This window comes from Sinocyclocheilus anshuiensis, unplaced genomic scaffold (genome assembly GCF_001515605.1).
Source record: "Sinocyclocheilus anshuiensis isolate Anshui unplaced genomic scaffold, SAMN03320099.WGS_v1.1 scaffold23, whole genome shotgun sequence".
NCBI lineage: Eukaryota > Metazoa > Chordata > Actinopteri > Cypriniformes > Cyprinidae > Sinocyclocheilus > Sinocyclocheilus anshuiensis.
The window spans coordinates 269,608-284,854 of NW_015552545.1; the positions used below are offsets into that span (position 1 = coordinate 269,608).

At 37.2% G+C, this 15,247-nt stretch overlaps 2 protein-coding genes across 2 annotated transcripts in view; both read right to left on the reverse strand.

Annotated features, from left to right (window-relative positions):
- Positions 1-6: 6 nt before the first annotated feature.
- LOC107664071 (signal transducing adapter molecule 1-like) lies at positions 7-8,554 on the reverse strand. The gene is made up of 14 exons (XM_016454519.1): positions 8,294-8,554; positions 6,211-6,295; positions 6,044-6,119; positions 5,870-5,965; positions 5,639-5,785; positions 4,823-4,913; positions 4,527-4,728; positions 4,095-4,189; positions 3,011-3,099; positions 2,693-2,780; positions 2,556-2,610; positions 2,227-2,380; positions 1,385-1,518; positions 7-660 (listed from the first exon to the last, which is right to left on the reverse strand). The coding sequence occupies exons 1-14, from the start codon at positions 8,331-8,333 to the stop codon at positions 453-455; spliced, it is 1,560 nt and encodes a 519-aa protein (XP_016310005.1). The 5' UTR covers positions 8,334-8,554; the 3' UTR covers positions 7-452.
- A 1,447-nt stretch (positions 8,555-10,001) lies between these two features.
- colec12 (collectin sub-family member 12) overlaps positions 10,002-15,247 on the reverse strand; it is a 41,449-nt gene continuing 36,203 nt past the window's right edge. Inside the window, exons 7-10 of the mRNA XM_016454552.1 lie at positions 13,342-13,478; positions 13,081-13,190; positions 10,747-10,889; positions 10,002-10,627 (exon numbers count right to left, since the gene is read on the reverse strand). Coding sequence (XP_016310038.1) covers positions 10,608-10,627; positions 10,747-10,889; positions 13,081-13,190; positions 13,342-13,478 — 410 coding nt within the window. The 3' untranslated portion in view covers positions 10,002-10,607. The remainder of the gene's footprint in view (positions 10,628-10,746; positions 10,890-13,080; positions 13,191-13,341; positions 13,479-15,247) is intronic.

The window sequence follows — 15,247 nt, forward strand, 5'->3', positions numbered from 1 at the left end:
ACACACACACAGTAGTGATGAGAAATTACAATGATGACGTAACCTCCCCTTCAGGACCTGTTGTGACAAACACTGGACTATCAGAACCTACATGGATACGGAAATGTATGTACAACACAAGCATGCTTTCTTTGTGTTTTCCTGTAAGAAACGTCCAGTTAATTATTACTGTAATGACGCTGCCAAATAAACCATATAACTTAGCATTCCTCATCACCTTCAACAAAATGTTCTTATAAAAGGGACCAAAAAAGTATAAGATCAAACAGAACCGCTCTGTGAGAACACCACCGCTTAGTAGTCAACAATCGGCACATCCTGTCCTGTCAGAAATAGTGTTTGTTTGTAGTGTCCTAAAGAAAAGGAGAAGACAATCTAGGAGATAACTTTGTGTGAGCTGAATGTTCATTTATGACCGTACGTGTGCGTATCTGTATGAGTCTCTAGGGGTCCTATAAGAGGGCTTTCTCAGGGTAAGGGGTCTGTTGGTTGTCTGCAGTAGCAGGGAGGCTCTGGGTGGAGGGCACGGTGTAGCCGGGGGTCTGGCTCATGGCCACTGGAACGCCGGCTAGGGTCTGGTAGGACTGGACATCAGCTGGAGGCATGCTGCCAGGAGTCGGGCTGTAGCCTGGAGGCTGGCCCATGTACATATGGACATCACTGAGAAAAAGGGGTAACATTTTTAAAAAAATTCAAATTCAAATAAAAACATTTTATATAATTATACAAATATAATAACCATTATTATCACCCTCCATGCATGATCAATAATAATAATAATTATTATTATTAATGCATTGATACAGCTTATTTTGTATTACTGTACACTAAATAAGCTTGTTTATTAACAACAAATTACTACATATTTTATCTATTTATATAAAATGTCATCGATAAAGCTTTTAATTTTTATTTAATAATAACAACATCAACAGTTATTTTTTAATGAACTGATACAGCTTTTTATTTTTATTTTATTTAAAATGTAATAATAAAGTAATAAAAACAAATTATCAAATATTTTACCTAACATATAAAATAATAATAATTATTATTATTAATGGATTGAAATGGCTTTTTCTTTAATAACAACATTAATAATGATTAAGGAACTGATATAACTTTTGTTTGATTTATTATTAATAACAATAATATCATTATTAAAGTATTGATACAACTTATGTTTTATCTATTATTATTTTTATTTTTTTTAAATCATCATCATTATTATCAATGAATTGAACTAATGAATGGCTTAGAATAAATTATTATGTTTATTAATTCATTTATACAGCTTTTAGTTTTTTTTTTTAAATAGTAAAAATAATATTTTTTAAATATACTGAAATTGTTTTATTTGTGAAATATAATAAATTGTGATTACCTGGGAGCCGGCTGTCCAGCCATTGGTGTTCCTGTTTGGTTCATTGCAGAGAGCTGCTCCATTGGAACGTTGTATCCCGGGACTGCTGCGCTGCCCATTGCATACTGCCCTCCAGTGGCCTGGCCAGGGTACACCTGGAAATAAAACAGAAACATACTCTAATGGCGCTTTTCCACTGCACGGTACGGCTCGGTACGGTTCATTTTGGGGGGTTTTCCACTGGGTACAGTACCTGGTACCTGGTACTTTTTTTAGCACCACCTCGGTTGAGGTTCCAAGTGAACCGTACCGTTACCAAAACGTGACGTGTAAACTCTGCTGATCACGGATTGGCCGGAGAGAATCGTTACTACCTGCGTCACTGAACTTGCGACACAAACACAACAGAACCGCTAGATTTAAATCAGCACAGCCAGCAAAGGATCGAACGCAACTGTTTTGAACGAGCGCATCTTTCTTAACGACCAAAAAGTGGCTGTTTCGCTGTCTGTTGAGGAAATACAGCTGTTCCTCTCGTTGATAGCAGAGGAGCGGATCCAGCAAGAGCTTGATGGGGCGAGACAGAATGAAAAAGTTTTACAGGAGTCATGGCAGTAGAGGCGGCGCAACTATAAACCACACGTGAATAATCCCGCCCACTCTAAAGCGGTACTGAACTGCAGTGGAAATGCAAACCGAGCCGAGCCGTTCCGTGTCGTACCGTACTGAGCCGTACCACGCAGTGGAAAAGCGCCATAATATACCACTGCCAAAACAATCAACCATAAATAGCCATCATAGCAATTTAAATCACACTAGCAAACTAATAACATATACACTTTGATCATTTGACAGACTCTCACCTGTTGGGCAGCGTTTGGGGTCTGCTGCATGTAGTATTGCTGGCTCTGTAGTTTGGCATACATAGCGTATACAGGGTCTTCATTCATTAGCTTAGCATAGAGAGACAGCGCTTCCATGACCTTCACGTTCAGATCGGACAGCTCTGAGTGTTTTCTGAAAACAAACATGGCAGATTTATTACATGTGAGATCTATGGGGAATGACGTGTGCATCTGTCTCATTGGATTTCATTCACTAAAAATAATTGGAGGTTTGTTAACAGGCTTTGTTAGACATGGAAGGATGGATTTTGCATTAAATTAGTTTTTAGATGGGACTTTTTGGATACCTGTCAATGTCCTCCAACTTCTGATCAATGAGAGGACCCATCTGGTTGCAAGCAGCTAATTGGGAGAGGAGGAACAACTATGAATCAACGAATCAATCTCTACAACACAGAACCAACGGATACGGTTTTAGACTCACCCTCCAGCTGCAGGAGTTCACAGGTGTCTGACTGGTCGTCTGTTGGGTCTGCACTCTGGATCATCTGAAGCAGCTGGTCCATTTTCTCCTGCAGAACATTGCAAAGACATTACAAACTAGACTGCATGAGAGCTGCTACAACTCATTTTAACTCATTTTCGACCGAGAGCATCTGATGTCTTTGAAGGGAAACGGTGAATAGTGGATCATTCATTTCACTGTGCAATTTCATGTGCTTTGTAGTAGTAAGGGGTGTGTATGAGGCAAATCAAGCAAAGCAATACAGTGCCAAATACTGTGAGAAATATGCAGCCTCACCTCATCAATGTAGACAGGCTCTGGCTCCGGTTCAATCGTCTCTACCTGGACGTCTTCACTGAACTGCACTGTCTTCTTCTCGGTTTTCACTAAGGAAGGAGAAATATTAAAGATGACAATGTAATGTAATAAGCAAAGAACAGACATCCAAAAAGATATTGTTGTGACAATGCACACCGGGGCCCAAAAGTCTGAGACCACATTGAAAATGTGGGATTAAAAATAATTTCAACCTGGAAATAAACAAAAACTGACATTTGGAAGATTCTGTTTTTTAAAGCAAGCATTTTGTGGCATTGATCATGTGAATTCCTTTGTACAGATGGTCAAATGTTCTTCCAGAGAAGCTCAAAATGCTCTTTGGATCGTTCTCCAATCATGCTGGAGAACATGATCAGTAGGTTTTACCCAAACTTGCAGAGTTCATGCAGTATTTGAAAAAAATTCCCCAGTGGTCTCTGATGTGTGGCCTCCGATGTATGTTTTTCATTGTACTGAAATAGTGAATGACTAATATAGACCATTCAAAAGTTTGGGGTCATAATATATTTTTTTTCTGACAGTCTCTTATGCTCAGCAAGGCTACATTTATTTGATAAAAATACAGTAATATAGTGAAAAATTATTCAAATTTAAAATAATTTTTTAAAATCTATTTTAATATATAAATCTATTTTAATATATTTTCCTGTGTATTCCTGTGATGGCAAAGCTAAAAATTTTCATCAGTCATTACGCCAGTCTTCAGTGTCACATGATCCTTCAGAAATCATTCCAGTATGCCGATTTGCTGCTCAAGTAGCATTTCTTATTATTACCAAGTATGAAAACAGTTGTGCTGCTAATGTTTTTGTGTAAACCATGATACATTATTGTCAGGATTCTTTGATGACTAGAAATGTTCTTTTACAGCATTTATTTTGATCAATTTAATGCACCCTTGCTGAATAAAAGTATTAATTTTCTCAAAAACAAAAAAAAACAAAAAAACTTGAAACTATTAGAAAATATTGTGAAACAGGAAGAGACTGCAAGGGCTGCAAACTGTTGCCTGGAAAAGAGTAGATGTGACAGCTTTACTTACTCATCTCAGGCTCTGCTGTCAGGTCTGCTGTCACAAAGTTTGAGGGAAAAAGCCCAACACCCTGATACGTCTCACCCTTCCACCAGTTAGGGTCACTGTGATAGAGAACAGATGCTTAAGCCACCGCCGACTAATAATAAAAAAAAACTCTTTGGCTGTGTTTGGAATCATTCACTCAGTCTCTACAGAGTGATGAATGCCTACCAACCACCTCTACTTTGAAACACTACTTCAGTTTCATAGTCATGTGCTTGTAGCTTAGCAACCAAAATGAGCTGAATTGATTAAACTGACCAAAGTGGAAACAAGCCTTCCAAACAGAACAAAAATGACCAAAAAAATGTGTAGTGAATTTCATATGAAGGCAATGATTTCAAACACAGCCTGTGAGTGCAATTCCTCGTGACCATCAATGAACAGAACCAGATTAACCTGTCATCCAGGATGGTGATGATCTCGCCTGATTTAAAGGTGAGCTCATTGTCCTCGGCTGCCTCAAAGTCATAGATGGCCCTGACCTTTCTGCCTTCAGCCTTGTGAGATGTGAGGAGGCTGCTGGTGCTCGGGTAGAGGCCAGACAGAGAGACCTGAGGCTGCTGCTGTTGCCGCTGGTCCTTCAGAGACAGTTCGATCGCTGAGAAAGGGAGAGAGAGAGACAGACAGAGAGTTTACCTCTCTTTCTTCAATGCAATTCATCGCAGACCTCAGCATTATGGATTTGTGGCCACCTTTAGCAATGTCTTCTTCTTCTTTCTTGTTTGTTGATGTTGCAGGGTCTTTAGCTACTAATGCAGGACTGGCTTTAGCTTGTTCTGCTGCCTGAACCAATAAAGTTGAACATCTCATTACTAAACATTCATAATCATACACATATTTTCTCTTTAAAACTCATTCACACAAAGTCTGACACGACAGAACACCACAAGTTAACATATATTCAACACTCAATATATTATACACTGTCTGCATATAATATAATATAATGGAAAAAAGGAAATAAAAAGAAAAGAAAAAGGAAAGGAAAGGGGGGAAAAAAAGAGAATGAAAATCAATTTATAAGAATAACAGCCAAGTTTATTTCTAAATACAAAAAAATACAACATTTTATACTACAGTTCAGAAGTTTGGGGTCAGTAAGATTTTTTAAAAATGTTTTTGACATAAGCCATATGCTTAAAGCATTTATTTAATCAAACATTTTATGAAATATTATATTTTTAAAAATATATTTTCTATTTAAATATATTTAACATTATTATTATCTTATTATGTAAATTATTCCTGTGATGACAAAGCTACTTTTATGAGTAGAAAGTTCAAAAGAACAGCAATTATTTGAAATATAAATATATTTTATAACCTTATAAATACCACTTTTGATCAATTTAATACATCTTTGCCGAATAAAAGTATTAATTCGATTTATTATTACTATAAAAGTATAAACTAAAAAAATAAATAAATAAATCATACGGACCCCAAACCTTTGAACGGTAGGGTATATATGTGTGTGTGTGTGTGTGGAGCTGGACTGGGCTGCTCACCTGAGAGCCCACGGCAGGGAAGATGACGCCCTGTTCTCTGAGGTTCTTGATCATGGCCGATATGAGGCTGAGCTGGGGGTCATTACGGAAATCCTCAGCCCATTCCACCATCAGAGCCTTCAGCTTCTCACACACTTTTGGATGACCCTTGGGAAGAAAAGACAAAGCATCAGTCTTTTGCTGCTGGACTAAACAACTGAAGCATTTCTACAAACAAAAGGAAACACGTACCTTATTTAGCACATTGCTAACTTCACTAGCAAATTCCCTGGAGCAGACCTCTAAATGGAATATTTTTCCACAGTTTGACACACACGCACCCAGTAGCTAAGGAAGAGAAAGCACTCATTTTATTCTCAACAGCTCATTAATGGCCTAGAAAGCATTAAGAAACATTTGCCGTACCGTCAATGCTTGCATGGCAACATGCGGATCCTTGTGATTCACTCTTCTCATTATAGACCGCAGACATTCTTTAGGCCTTCACAAGACAAGCAATAACATTTAACCTGTTAAACACCCATTCATCTAAAAGACACTCTCAAAAACATCCTGCATGCTCATTCACTAACCCAGTGCGAGACTGTCCAATCTTGTCACAAATGTCCAAAATGAGGCCCCAGTCCTCAGCTGTGTTCATCTCACTTGTCGCTTTCTCTGCAAAAGAATAGTAACTCAAATGTTTATCCCTCATAATGATAAATGTTTCCTGTGATTTCCACAGATTCAACAGTACAACGTTCATATGCAAATGAATGAATGTGTAGGCCTATCTGTGAAAGGCCACAGGTTCTGTTACACCTCATCACAGAAACCAGAATCAGGAATTAGCCAGTGCTTGAGAAAAAAATGCCACTGAAAGGGACAAAAATAGCCCAGATATTTAAAATGTGAAGGCAACAAAAAAAATCAGATATAGGCCTCTCTCTATGTATACACTACCGTTTAAAAGTTTGGAGTCTGTAAGATTTTTGCATGTTTTTTTTTTTCACGTCTCTTATGCATATCAAGGCAGCATTTATGCATTTATCAAAATGACAGTAAAAATACACCAAGGAATTTGATTTTGTGCTTAAGAAACATTTATTATTATGCTGAAAGTTGTGCTGCTTAATATTTTTGTGGAAAACTGTGATTTGTTTTTTCTGGATTCTTTTATGAATTTAAAGTTCAATAGAACAGCATTTATTTGAAATCTAAATCTTTAGTAACATTATAAGTGCATCCATCAATTTAATACATACTTGATGAATAAAAGCATTTTACAAAAAAATAAAATAAATAAAAAATGTTAAATCTTACTGCCCCCAAACTTTAGAAATTTAGTACACATGCCAGATATCTGTATATGCTTTTACATTAGATTTAAGAATGTGGCTTTAAGCAGACGCCTGTTAATTTTTTCATATTAACTGTGTCACAATATTTTGTTATGTATCTCTATTTACAGCAACTTTTCTATTTGATGTAGATTTGACTTTATAATTAATAGCCATAATTGTTTAAAGTCCCATGAAAATCAATTCCAGCCCAGGCAGCAAATATTTCCTCTTAATAAAAAAAGTTAATTTTAGCAATAACCCTGTTTACAGAAGGTTAACCAGTGACCTACATCTGTTGTGAGATTCTGTTAGTCAATCTAGCAAGCTGTCAAACAGACACAGAGGTTAACCAAAACAAAAACACATTGGCCTTGTTCAGTATCTGTGATCTGTTACAGAAACACCCCAACATTTACAATAAACAAAACTGGCTAGGAGACCAATTCTACACAGAAAATGCGTCTATGCCATCAGACCAGCTCAAACAATGACATCTGCAGCTAACGTTACTGTACATCACACCAGCAGTCACTGCCAAAATCTGACGTTCCCCACATCACAATGATTTCATCTGCAACGTCTGAACACACTCAGATCGACTCATATGTGAATGTGCAACCTAGCCTTAAGCTAACTTTCATCCACTTCCAAAAGGGCGTGCATTTATATTATAACCGCAGGCTGCGCTCTTTTAATGATTGCCCCATTAAAACTATTACCAGCAGGCTCATAATACAACAATAACATACACAATACAACGCTGTAATCTTAATAATAGCATATTATAAGGAATCCAGCCATGCAGTTGGAACAACATCAGTCAGCAAAACAAACACGGCTAAAAATATAGAAAAGGAGAACTTGAAGCTAGAGACATTTGCAGCGTCACCGTATGAACCGTTAGCTCGTGAGCGAACGCTTCAGGTCGAAGATTAATTAAACCATTAAGAGTGATACAGCTCAAATCATCTGAAGTGAACTGCAAAGCGTCTGTTTTTACTCAATAGTGCACTGTCAGTGTCATACAAGTAGAGCAAATGAGAATTCTGCTCGCTAGCCGCCAGCCACAGCTTCTTCAGCTACAAACTTGGCTAGCCATCCGGCTAATAACACGTTAAGCTGTCTAGCTACGAAACTGTTGTCATTCATGCCTACGTTAATACTTTCAGGGTAAAACCACTAGTGGGAATTATTTAATCACTGGAATGCTATTGCGAAATTCGCACAAATAGTTAGAGTGATATCGAATAGAAACAAAACGCCGGTGGGTTGCCTTGAACAACAATAGACACAGATTAGCTCGCCTGCTAACTGCATGACATCTCAAACTTACCAACATCTTGATCAAAGGGATTTGACGTGAAGAGAGGCATGGCCGAGATACACACGCAACGAAATCTACGCTCGAGCCTCTTCGTGTCCCTGTCAGCACTTGGTTAAAAGTGAATTAATAAACATAATAAAATAGAAACTACACTCAGTGCTGCTGATGGGATCCCTTCCTCAGTCACTTATTACTCGCAGCCCTACAGCGGTGCATTCTGGGTAACAACAGTTAATGCTGGTGTTACCATCCAGTTGAAACACACAAACAGCTGGGCACATCCAAATAAATATGAGCGCGATGTTTGTTATTTGATACAGGAATCTGTTTAAAGGATAGTGTAAATGATGACTTTGTGAAGGTTAGGGAAAATACAGCTGATGAATCATATGACTTAATCACATGGTAGACTCTGACTCAGCAGTCACGAGATGGTATAAACACATATTTTTTTGCTTTGTGTTTTTGTCTTATTGGAAGCTTAGTTAAAACATTAGTTAAATCATGACTTTTATAACTGGGCAGACCAGGCTAGTTGTTAAGAGATATATATATATATTAGGGCTGTGCAATATATCGAAATTATCGAAAAATCGCAAATGTACATATCGCAATATGCATATCGCTACGGCTTGTAATAGCCTATTTGGGGCCATGAACAAAAGAGAGAGAAAATCTTATTAATAATAATAATTATTATTATAGAGTAAAACACTACCGTTCACTTTCAGAAGTTGTAGGGGTGCTTTCTTCTCACAAAAAGTGAAACATGTATGCTAGTTATATTAGAATCAGAATCAGAATGAGCTTTACTCACCACTTAAGTGTGCGCAAACACAAGGAATTTGTTGTGGTTTTACAGGAGCTCTTGATACATACAGACACAGCCCTAACATATATATATATATATATATATATATATATATATATATATACAGTGTATTTATAATATATTTATAATATGTATTGTATTTACTATACATTTAAACTGTCATTTATTCCTGTGATGGCAATAGCATCTTCTACTTTAGTCTTCGGTGTCACATCATGATCCTTCAGAAATCATTCTAATATGCTGATTTGTCAAGAAACATTTTTAATTTTTTTAAATTTTATCAATGTTGAAAACAGTTGTGCTGCTTAATATTTATGCAGAAATCATAATATATTCACATGGGGTATGTGTGTGTGCTTTAAATAGAAATTACCGCCATTAGACTGAGCAAAAGTAAAAACATTTCAAATAAATACTGTTATTTTGAAATTTCTGATTTTTTTTTTTTTTTTTCAAAAAAGTGTTTATCTTTGATAATAAAAATACATTTTTGATAATCAAAAGGAATAAATTACATTTTAAAATATATTTGAATAGAAAATAGTTATTTTACATTGTAATACTATTTCACAATATTGCTGTTTTTTTTTTTACTATTTTTGATCAAATAAATGCAGCCTTAGTGAGCATAAGAGACTTTTCTAAAAACATTCAAAAATCATGTTTTCAAAAAGTACTGTATATATATATGTGAATATAAACAGGCACAATATGTGTATATAGACAGGCAAATATGCACTGGCAAATCATTCTAAACAAAGCAGCTGAAACTGTTACTGCATTACAAGTTCATTACAAGGACATTCCTCAATAAAACATTTATCAAAAGGATAACAAAAATGTCAACATAAAGCATATTGAAAAATACCAACTATATTTTATTTCAGATAAAAACATGGTCTTTGATGATGACTACATACAGTACATGTACATGTATTAAAATACACAACTATTTTATACATAGCTACTGCATAATCAAATATTTGAAAAATTCAAAGCTTTAAAAATGTATTCATAAAATCACATCAATGATGTCCAAGACGTAAGTAGTAAAACTCTGGTGTGAACAAATTTTGGATTATAGTCATTACAACCTATCAACATATTAATTGTAGCTTTACGGTTGGCTGTTAAAAGCTTTATTTTAATTAAAGCAGCTACAAAGCTTCATTGTATTGCACTGGAGTAATGTGGCATCAGCTTTGTTAATGACACAGGTAAAACAGGTATTTACAATCACATGATTACAATACATTACAGCTTTTCATTTATCTAAACATTAACATGACTGGTGATCAGTGTATTGTATAGTTTGCAGTCTTGAATCGTTCGTGATTGTCGATGACATTTGCTTTTGTGTCCGTCACACATGTGGAACTCTGGGCAAAGCGATCGTTCATGCTGTGTGAGAGGATACTGTGACAAGAGTCTTCTGAACTGTCTCTGTGATTGTCTTATCCAATATTCTCTGTTAATTCACAACAGGTGCTATAAAACTGGAACTTTGGCTGTGAATAATGGAGAAAACACCTCAATAAATGATATGAACTCGAGCACACCAAGCAGATAACACTTTTCAACAAAAAGAAGCTAAAAATATATGCAAGAAACAAGAATCGCAACTTACATTCATTAGTTCGTTCACAAATGAAACCAATGCGTTCTGTGCAGAAAAAGTCATTCCAACTGCCCTCATGTATTAACCCTGCACAGTCCTCCCCAGCCTCGTCACCATGGCTCCAGTTATCAGGCTGTCCAGGCTTCCATTTCCTTTCAATTAAAATTAGACAAGACTAATGGGGAATGTTTCCTCACACTGCCATCTCTTCATTATATTACTGAGGATCCTCAAGATAATGGAACAAATGTTATACTGGATACACATTATGTACAGTGGGTATAGAAAATAATCACCCCTTTAAAATTATCACAATTTGTTGCTTTGCAGCCTGAAATGAAGACGGACACAGTTTGTTTTATCCAGCTGTATTTACTCAGTGCAACTTATAACATCCAAGTGAAAGATAATACAAACATGTCAGTATTTCGTTGAACCACCTTTTGCTTTACAGCCTTTAGTCTGTTGGGATATGTCTCCATCTCTACTAACTTCACATCTAGACTTTGCAATATTTGCCCACTCTTCTTTGCAGAACTGCTCAAGTTCAATTAAATTTGATGGTGACGGTTTGTGGACTGCAGGTTATTCCAGATTTTCAATGGGGTTTAAGTCTGGGCTCTGACTAAGGCCATGCAAGGATATTCACCTTTTTCTCCTTCAACCACTGTGTGCTCAGTTTTGCTGTGTGCTTTGGGTCATTGTCATGTTGGAAGGTAAACCTTCTTCCCACTGACAACTTTCTGGAAGAGGGTAGCAGATTTTCCTCAAGCATTTGATGGTATCCATCAAATGCATTTTTTCTTCTATCTTGACAAGTGCTCCAGTCCCTGCTGCAGAGAAACTCCCCCATAACAGATTTCACCGCCTCCATGCTTTACTGTAGGAATGCTGTTATTTGGATGGTGAGCTGTTTTGGATTTCGGCCAGACATCGTTTGGTGTTAAGGCCAAATAATTAAATTTTAGTCTCATCTGACTCAGAATCTTCAAGGTGTGTTTTGGCAAAGCTCAGTTGTGACTGCATGTGGCCTTTCTTGAGGAGTGGCTTTTTTTCTGGCAACCGTCCCATACAAGCCACACTTGTGGAGAATTTGTTATATTGTTGTCACATGCACACAGAGTTCCTGCAGGCCTCTTGGTCGCCTCTCTGACCAGTTTCCTCCTGGCTCTTTAATCAGGTATGGAGTAGGGCTTCGCACAAATAGTCGAATATTTGATATGTAATTATTATTTGAAAAATAAAAAGCACTATTCGAATTTTACTACATTTTGCTTTGCCAGCCGTAAATGTCAGTTATAACTAAATGCACTGGGTGGAGCTGTGGAGCGTGTTAAGTTGATTGTATTTGATCACAGAATGTCGTTGTCTGCCTTGTGAAGTTTCACAATGACCACTCTTTGTCATAAATTCCTGCAGCTGCTTCAGGGTTGCTGTAGGCCTCTGACCAGTTTCCTCCTGGCTCTTTCATCTGGTTTGGAGTGACATCCTGATCAGGGACATTTGAGTTAATTGAGTGTTTTCATAAAAAGCCTTATTTTTATGCATTTTTTCGTAAAAAAAAAAAATAAAATAAATACACATGCGGCTAATCACACGGGAGGACAGACTAGGATCATACCATTATGTGAAAGGAATGGGGACACACGCTCCGAAGATAGCGAGTGTAGTGGTACAGGCCAGGTACACAGAGAGACGGGGGAGCCGGATTTAAATGCATGCGCGTTGGTTAAGGTAATGGTAGGAATACACTGCATTGTTGCAACATCGGTCCCCTCAGAGAGAGTCTTCTCAAAAGACCAAAAGAGCCGAACTTCCCATCACTACTGTCCACAGCTTTATTCCAGAGATCTTTTAACAGTAACTTGCCACCCATAGTTGATTGTTTGCTTCAGTTGCACTACCAAGGACTGAAACACTCCAGGAAAGCTCTTTTCATGCTGAGCTACTCAAAATGACCACAGCTGATCACAGTTGAAAGTCAAATGGCTTTGTGTGCCATTGAGAAGATGATTAGCTACACCTGACTGAGTTTAAAAGTCATTTTTAGAAGGGGGGCAGAGGGTGATCATTTTTTTTCCAACTCGGTGATTCTGGTTTTTGATATTTTTTAAAATTTGTCTGACATGTTGCTGTTATATCTTTCACTTGGATGTTATAAGTTGCACTGAGTAAATACAGCTGGATAAAACATAAACTGTCTCCGTCTTCATTTCAGGCTGCAAAGCAACAAAATGTGATTATTTTAAAGGGGTTGATTCTTTTCTATACCCACTGTATTATATACAAACTGGAGTAACAATAATAGAGTTCATGGGTATTTTATTTCAGATATTCACTCACGTATAGTTGGGCAGGCTCCCATCCACCCATCTCCAAATGTTTTCCTCAACACTGTCAGTGAGGCCCAGCCAGAAGTAGCCCTTTCCAGAAATCTGCTTCTTTATCCATAGCTGTGACAGATAATAAAGTAGGCATTGTGTAATATATTTATAGATTAATGTTAGGTCTAAAACTCAAGAGTTCTAACACTGTGAGCTGTTTTAATACAGTTAATTCTGGTTAAGACATATTACATATTCGTGAATAGTATCCAGGATTTACCTGCTCATCTTCATCATTGATAATCAGCATAGTTGAACTCTTGTTGCTGCATCTTTCCTTCGTTTCATCAAAGTTCAAACTCTCTGATGAGAAGTAGTAACATTTGTCTCTGAAGCTCTTCCACTGAGGTGGACACCCTTAGATAAAAAAGAAAGCATTAACAATATTATCACATCTTCACTTGTGCTTAAAAGTAGCACTTACACAAAAGACTGGTTTTTATACTATTCAAGTCTTCAAGCTGTAAGGAAATTGGTATGAAGATGCAAACTATGTGCTGTAATTAGTGATATCATGTTTTGTGCAGAAATCATATTTTTGTACTGTCCCTACATAATACATTTTTTTTTTAAAGTAACACATCAGTTACACATGAAAGTGAAAAAGTGAAAGTGAAATTGACATGTAGCCAAGTATGGTGTCTTATACTCTGAATTTGTGCTCTGCATATAACCCATCCAAGTGCGCACACACAGAGCAGTAAGTAGTGAAACACACACACACACACACACACACACACACACACACACACACACACACACACCCGGAGCAGTGGGCAGCCGTTTTTGCTGCAGTGACCAGGGAGCAGTTGTGGGATCGGTGCCTTGCTCAAAGGTCTTACCTCAGTCTTGGTATTGAGGGTGGAAGACTCCTCCCACCAACAATCCCTGCCGGTACTGAGACTCAAACTTGTGACCTTTGGGTTACAAGTCCGATTCTCTAACCATTAGGCCATTCTGCCCTAATTCCACTAACCACAATATTAAATTAGGTTAGTGGAATTTTGACAACTTTTAACAACTTTATGAACTGTTCTCAAATGTCAAATATTTTGAGATCCTTATTTGATATAAAACAGCATATCCATTAGAGCATGTGAGCGGAGTGGAGCTCTATTATTGTTTCTCCTCCGCGCTCCGAGCATTTAATAATCACTCTGCTCCAGCTCCAGCTCCGCTCCGGGTTCACCATTTCCCGCTCCCGCTCCACTCCTCGCTCACTGATATCAGAAACACCGCTCCGCGGCTAAAGTATTTCAGTATGTTTGAAATATCTCAGTTCTGTTCATAACGTATATTAAAATAAAAAAATAAAATAAATAAAATGACAGAAGCGTTTTGTAGCGTCTGGACCAGAGCATGTGAGCGAAGCGGAGCGGTGTGACGCTCCGCTACGTTTTCCGCTCTATGGACGTGTGCTCCACTCAGTCGCTCTAACCGCCCAAGCAAGCGCTCCGTTAATATTCCGCTCACGCTCGCCGTAAACCAATTCCCGCTCAGATCCCGCTCCGTTCTGTAAAGAACAAATTTGCGTGCATTATATTAGATTATAAATTACTGCTGCCTATATCTAGCCTACATTCTGTAGGACTACCTATTGGTTCGGGTCAGTTTGTTTTTTAATAATATTTTAATAGGCCTAAGTGGTGTAGGCTAATATCTTCTGTACTCTGTAGTTCTGTATGCAGGCCTATATACAGCTGTGTGTTAGCTTAGGTCTACAGTTTAACTGTGATTATTTAATAACTACAGAGCTCCGAATATAATTTGAAAGTTTTATTGCCTAAAGGAATGTGGGTACAGAAACTCACTACATTTTCCATAGGAAAGACACAATGCACAGTAAAAATGGACTCTTCTCTAATCAATTCATAGGAAAACCTTTCTTTGAATGAACACACATATACTTCAGGTCATTGGGTATGTTGTTACTGTTCTTGTATATTGTCTTTTGTTTTGTATACTGTTTTATGCATGCTTATGATAGAACCACTCGTTCATGTAATCTTACCTACAGTATATGTAATCTTACCATGTTTAGTATCTATGAATTCATCTTCTGATGATCTAAATGAGAGTGTATATTATATGTTGGTACATAGGCAATATATTAGTGTTCTGAGAAT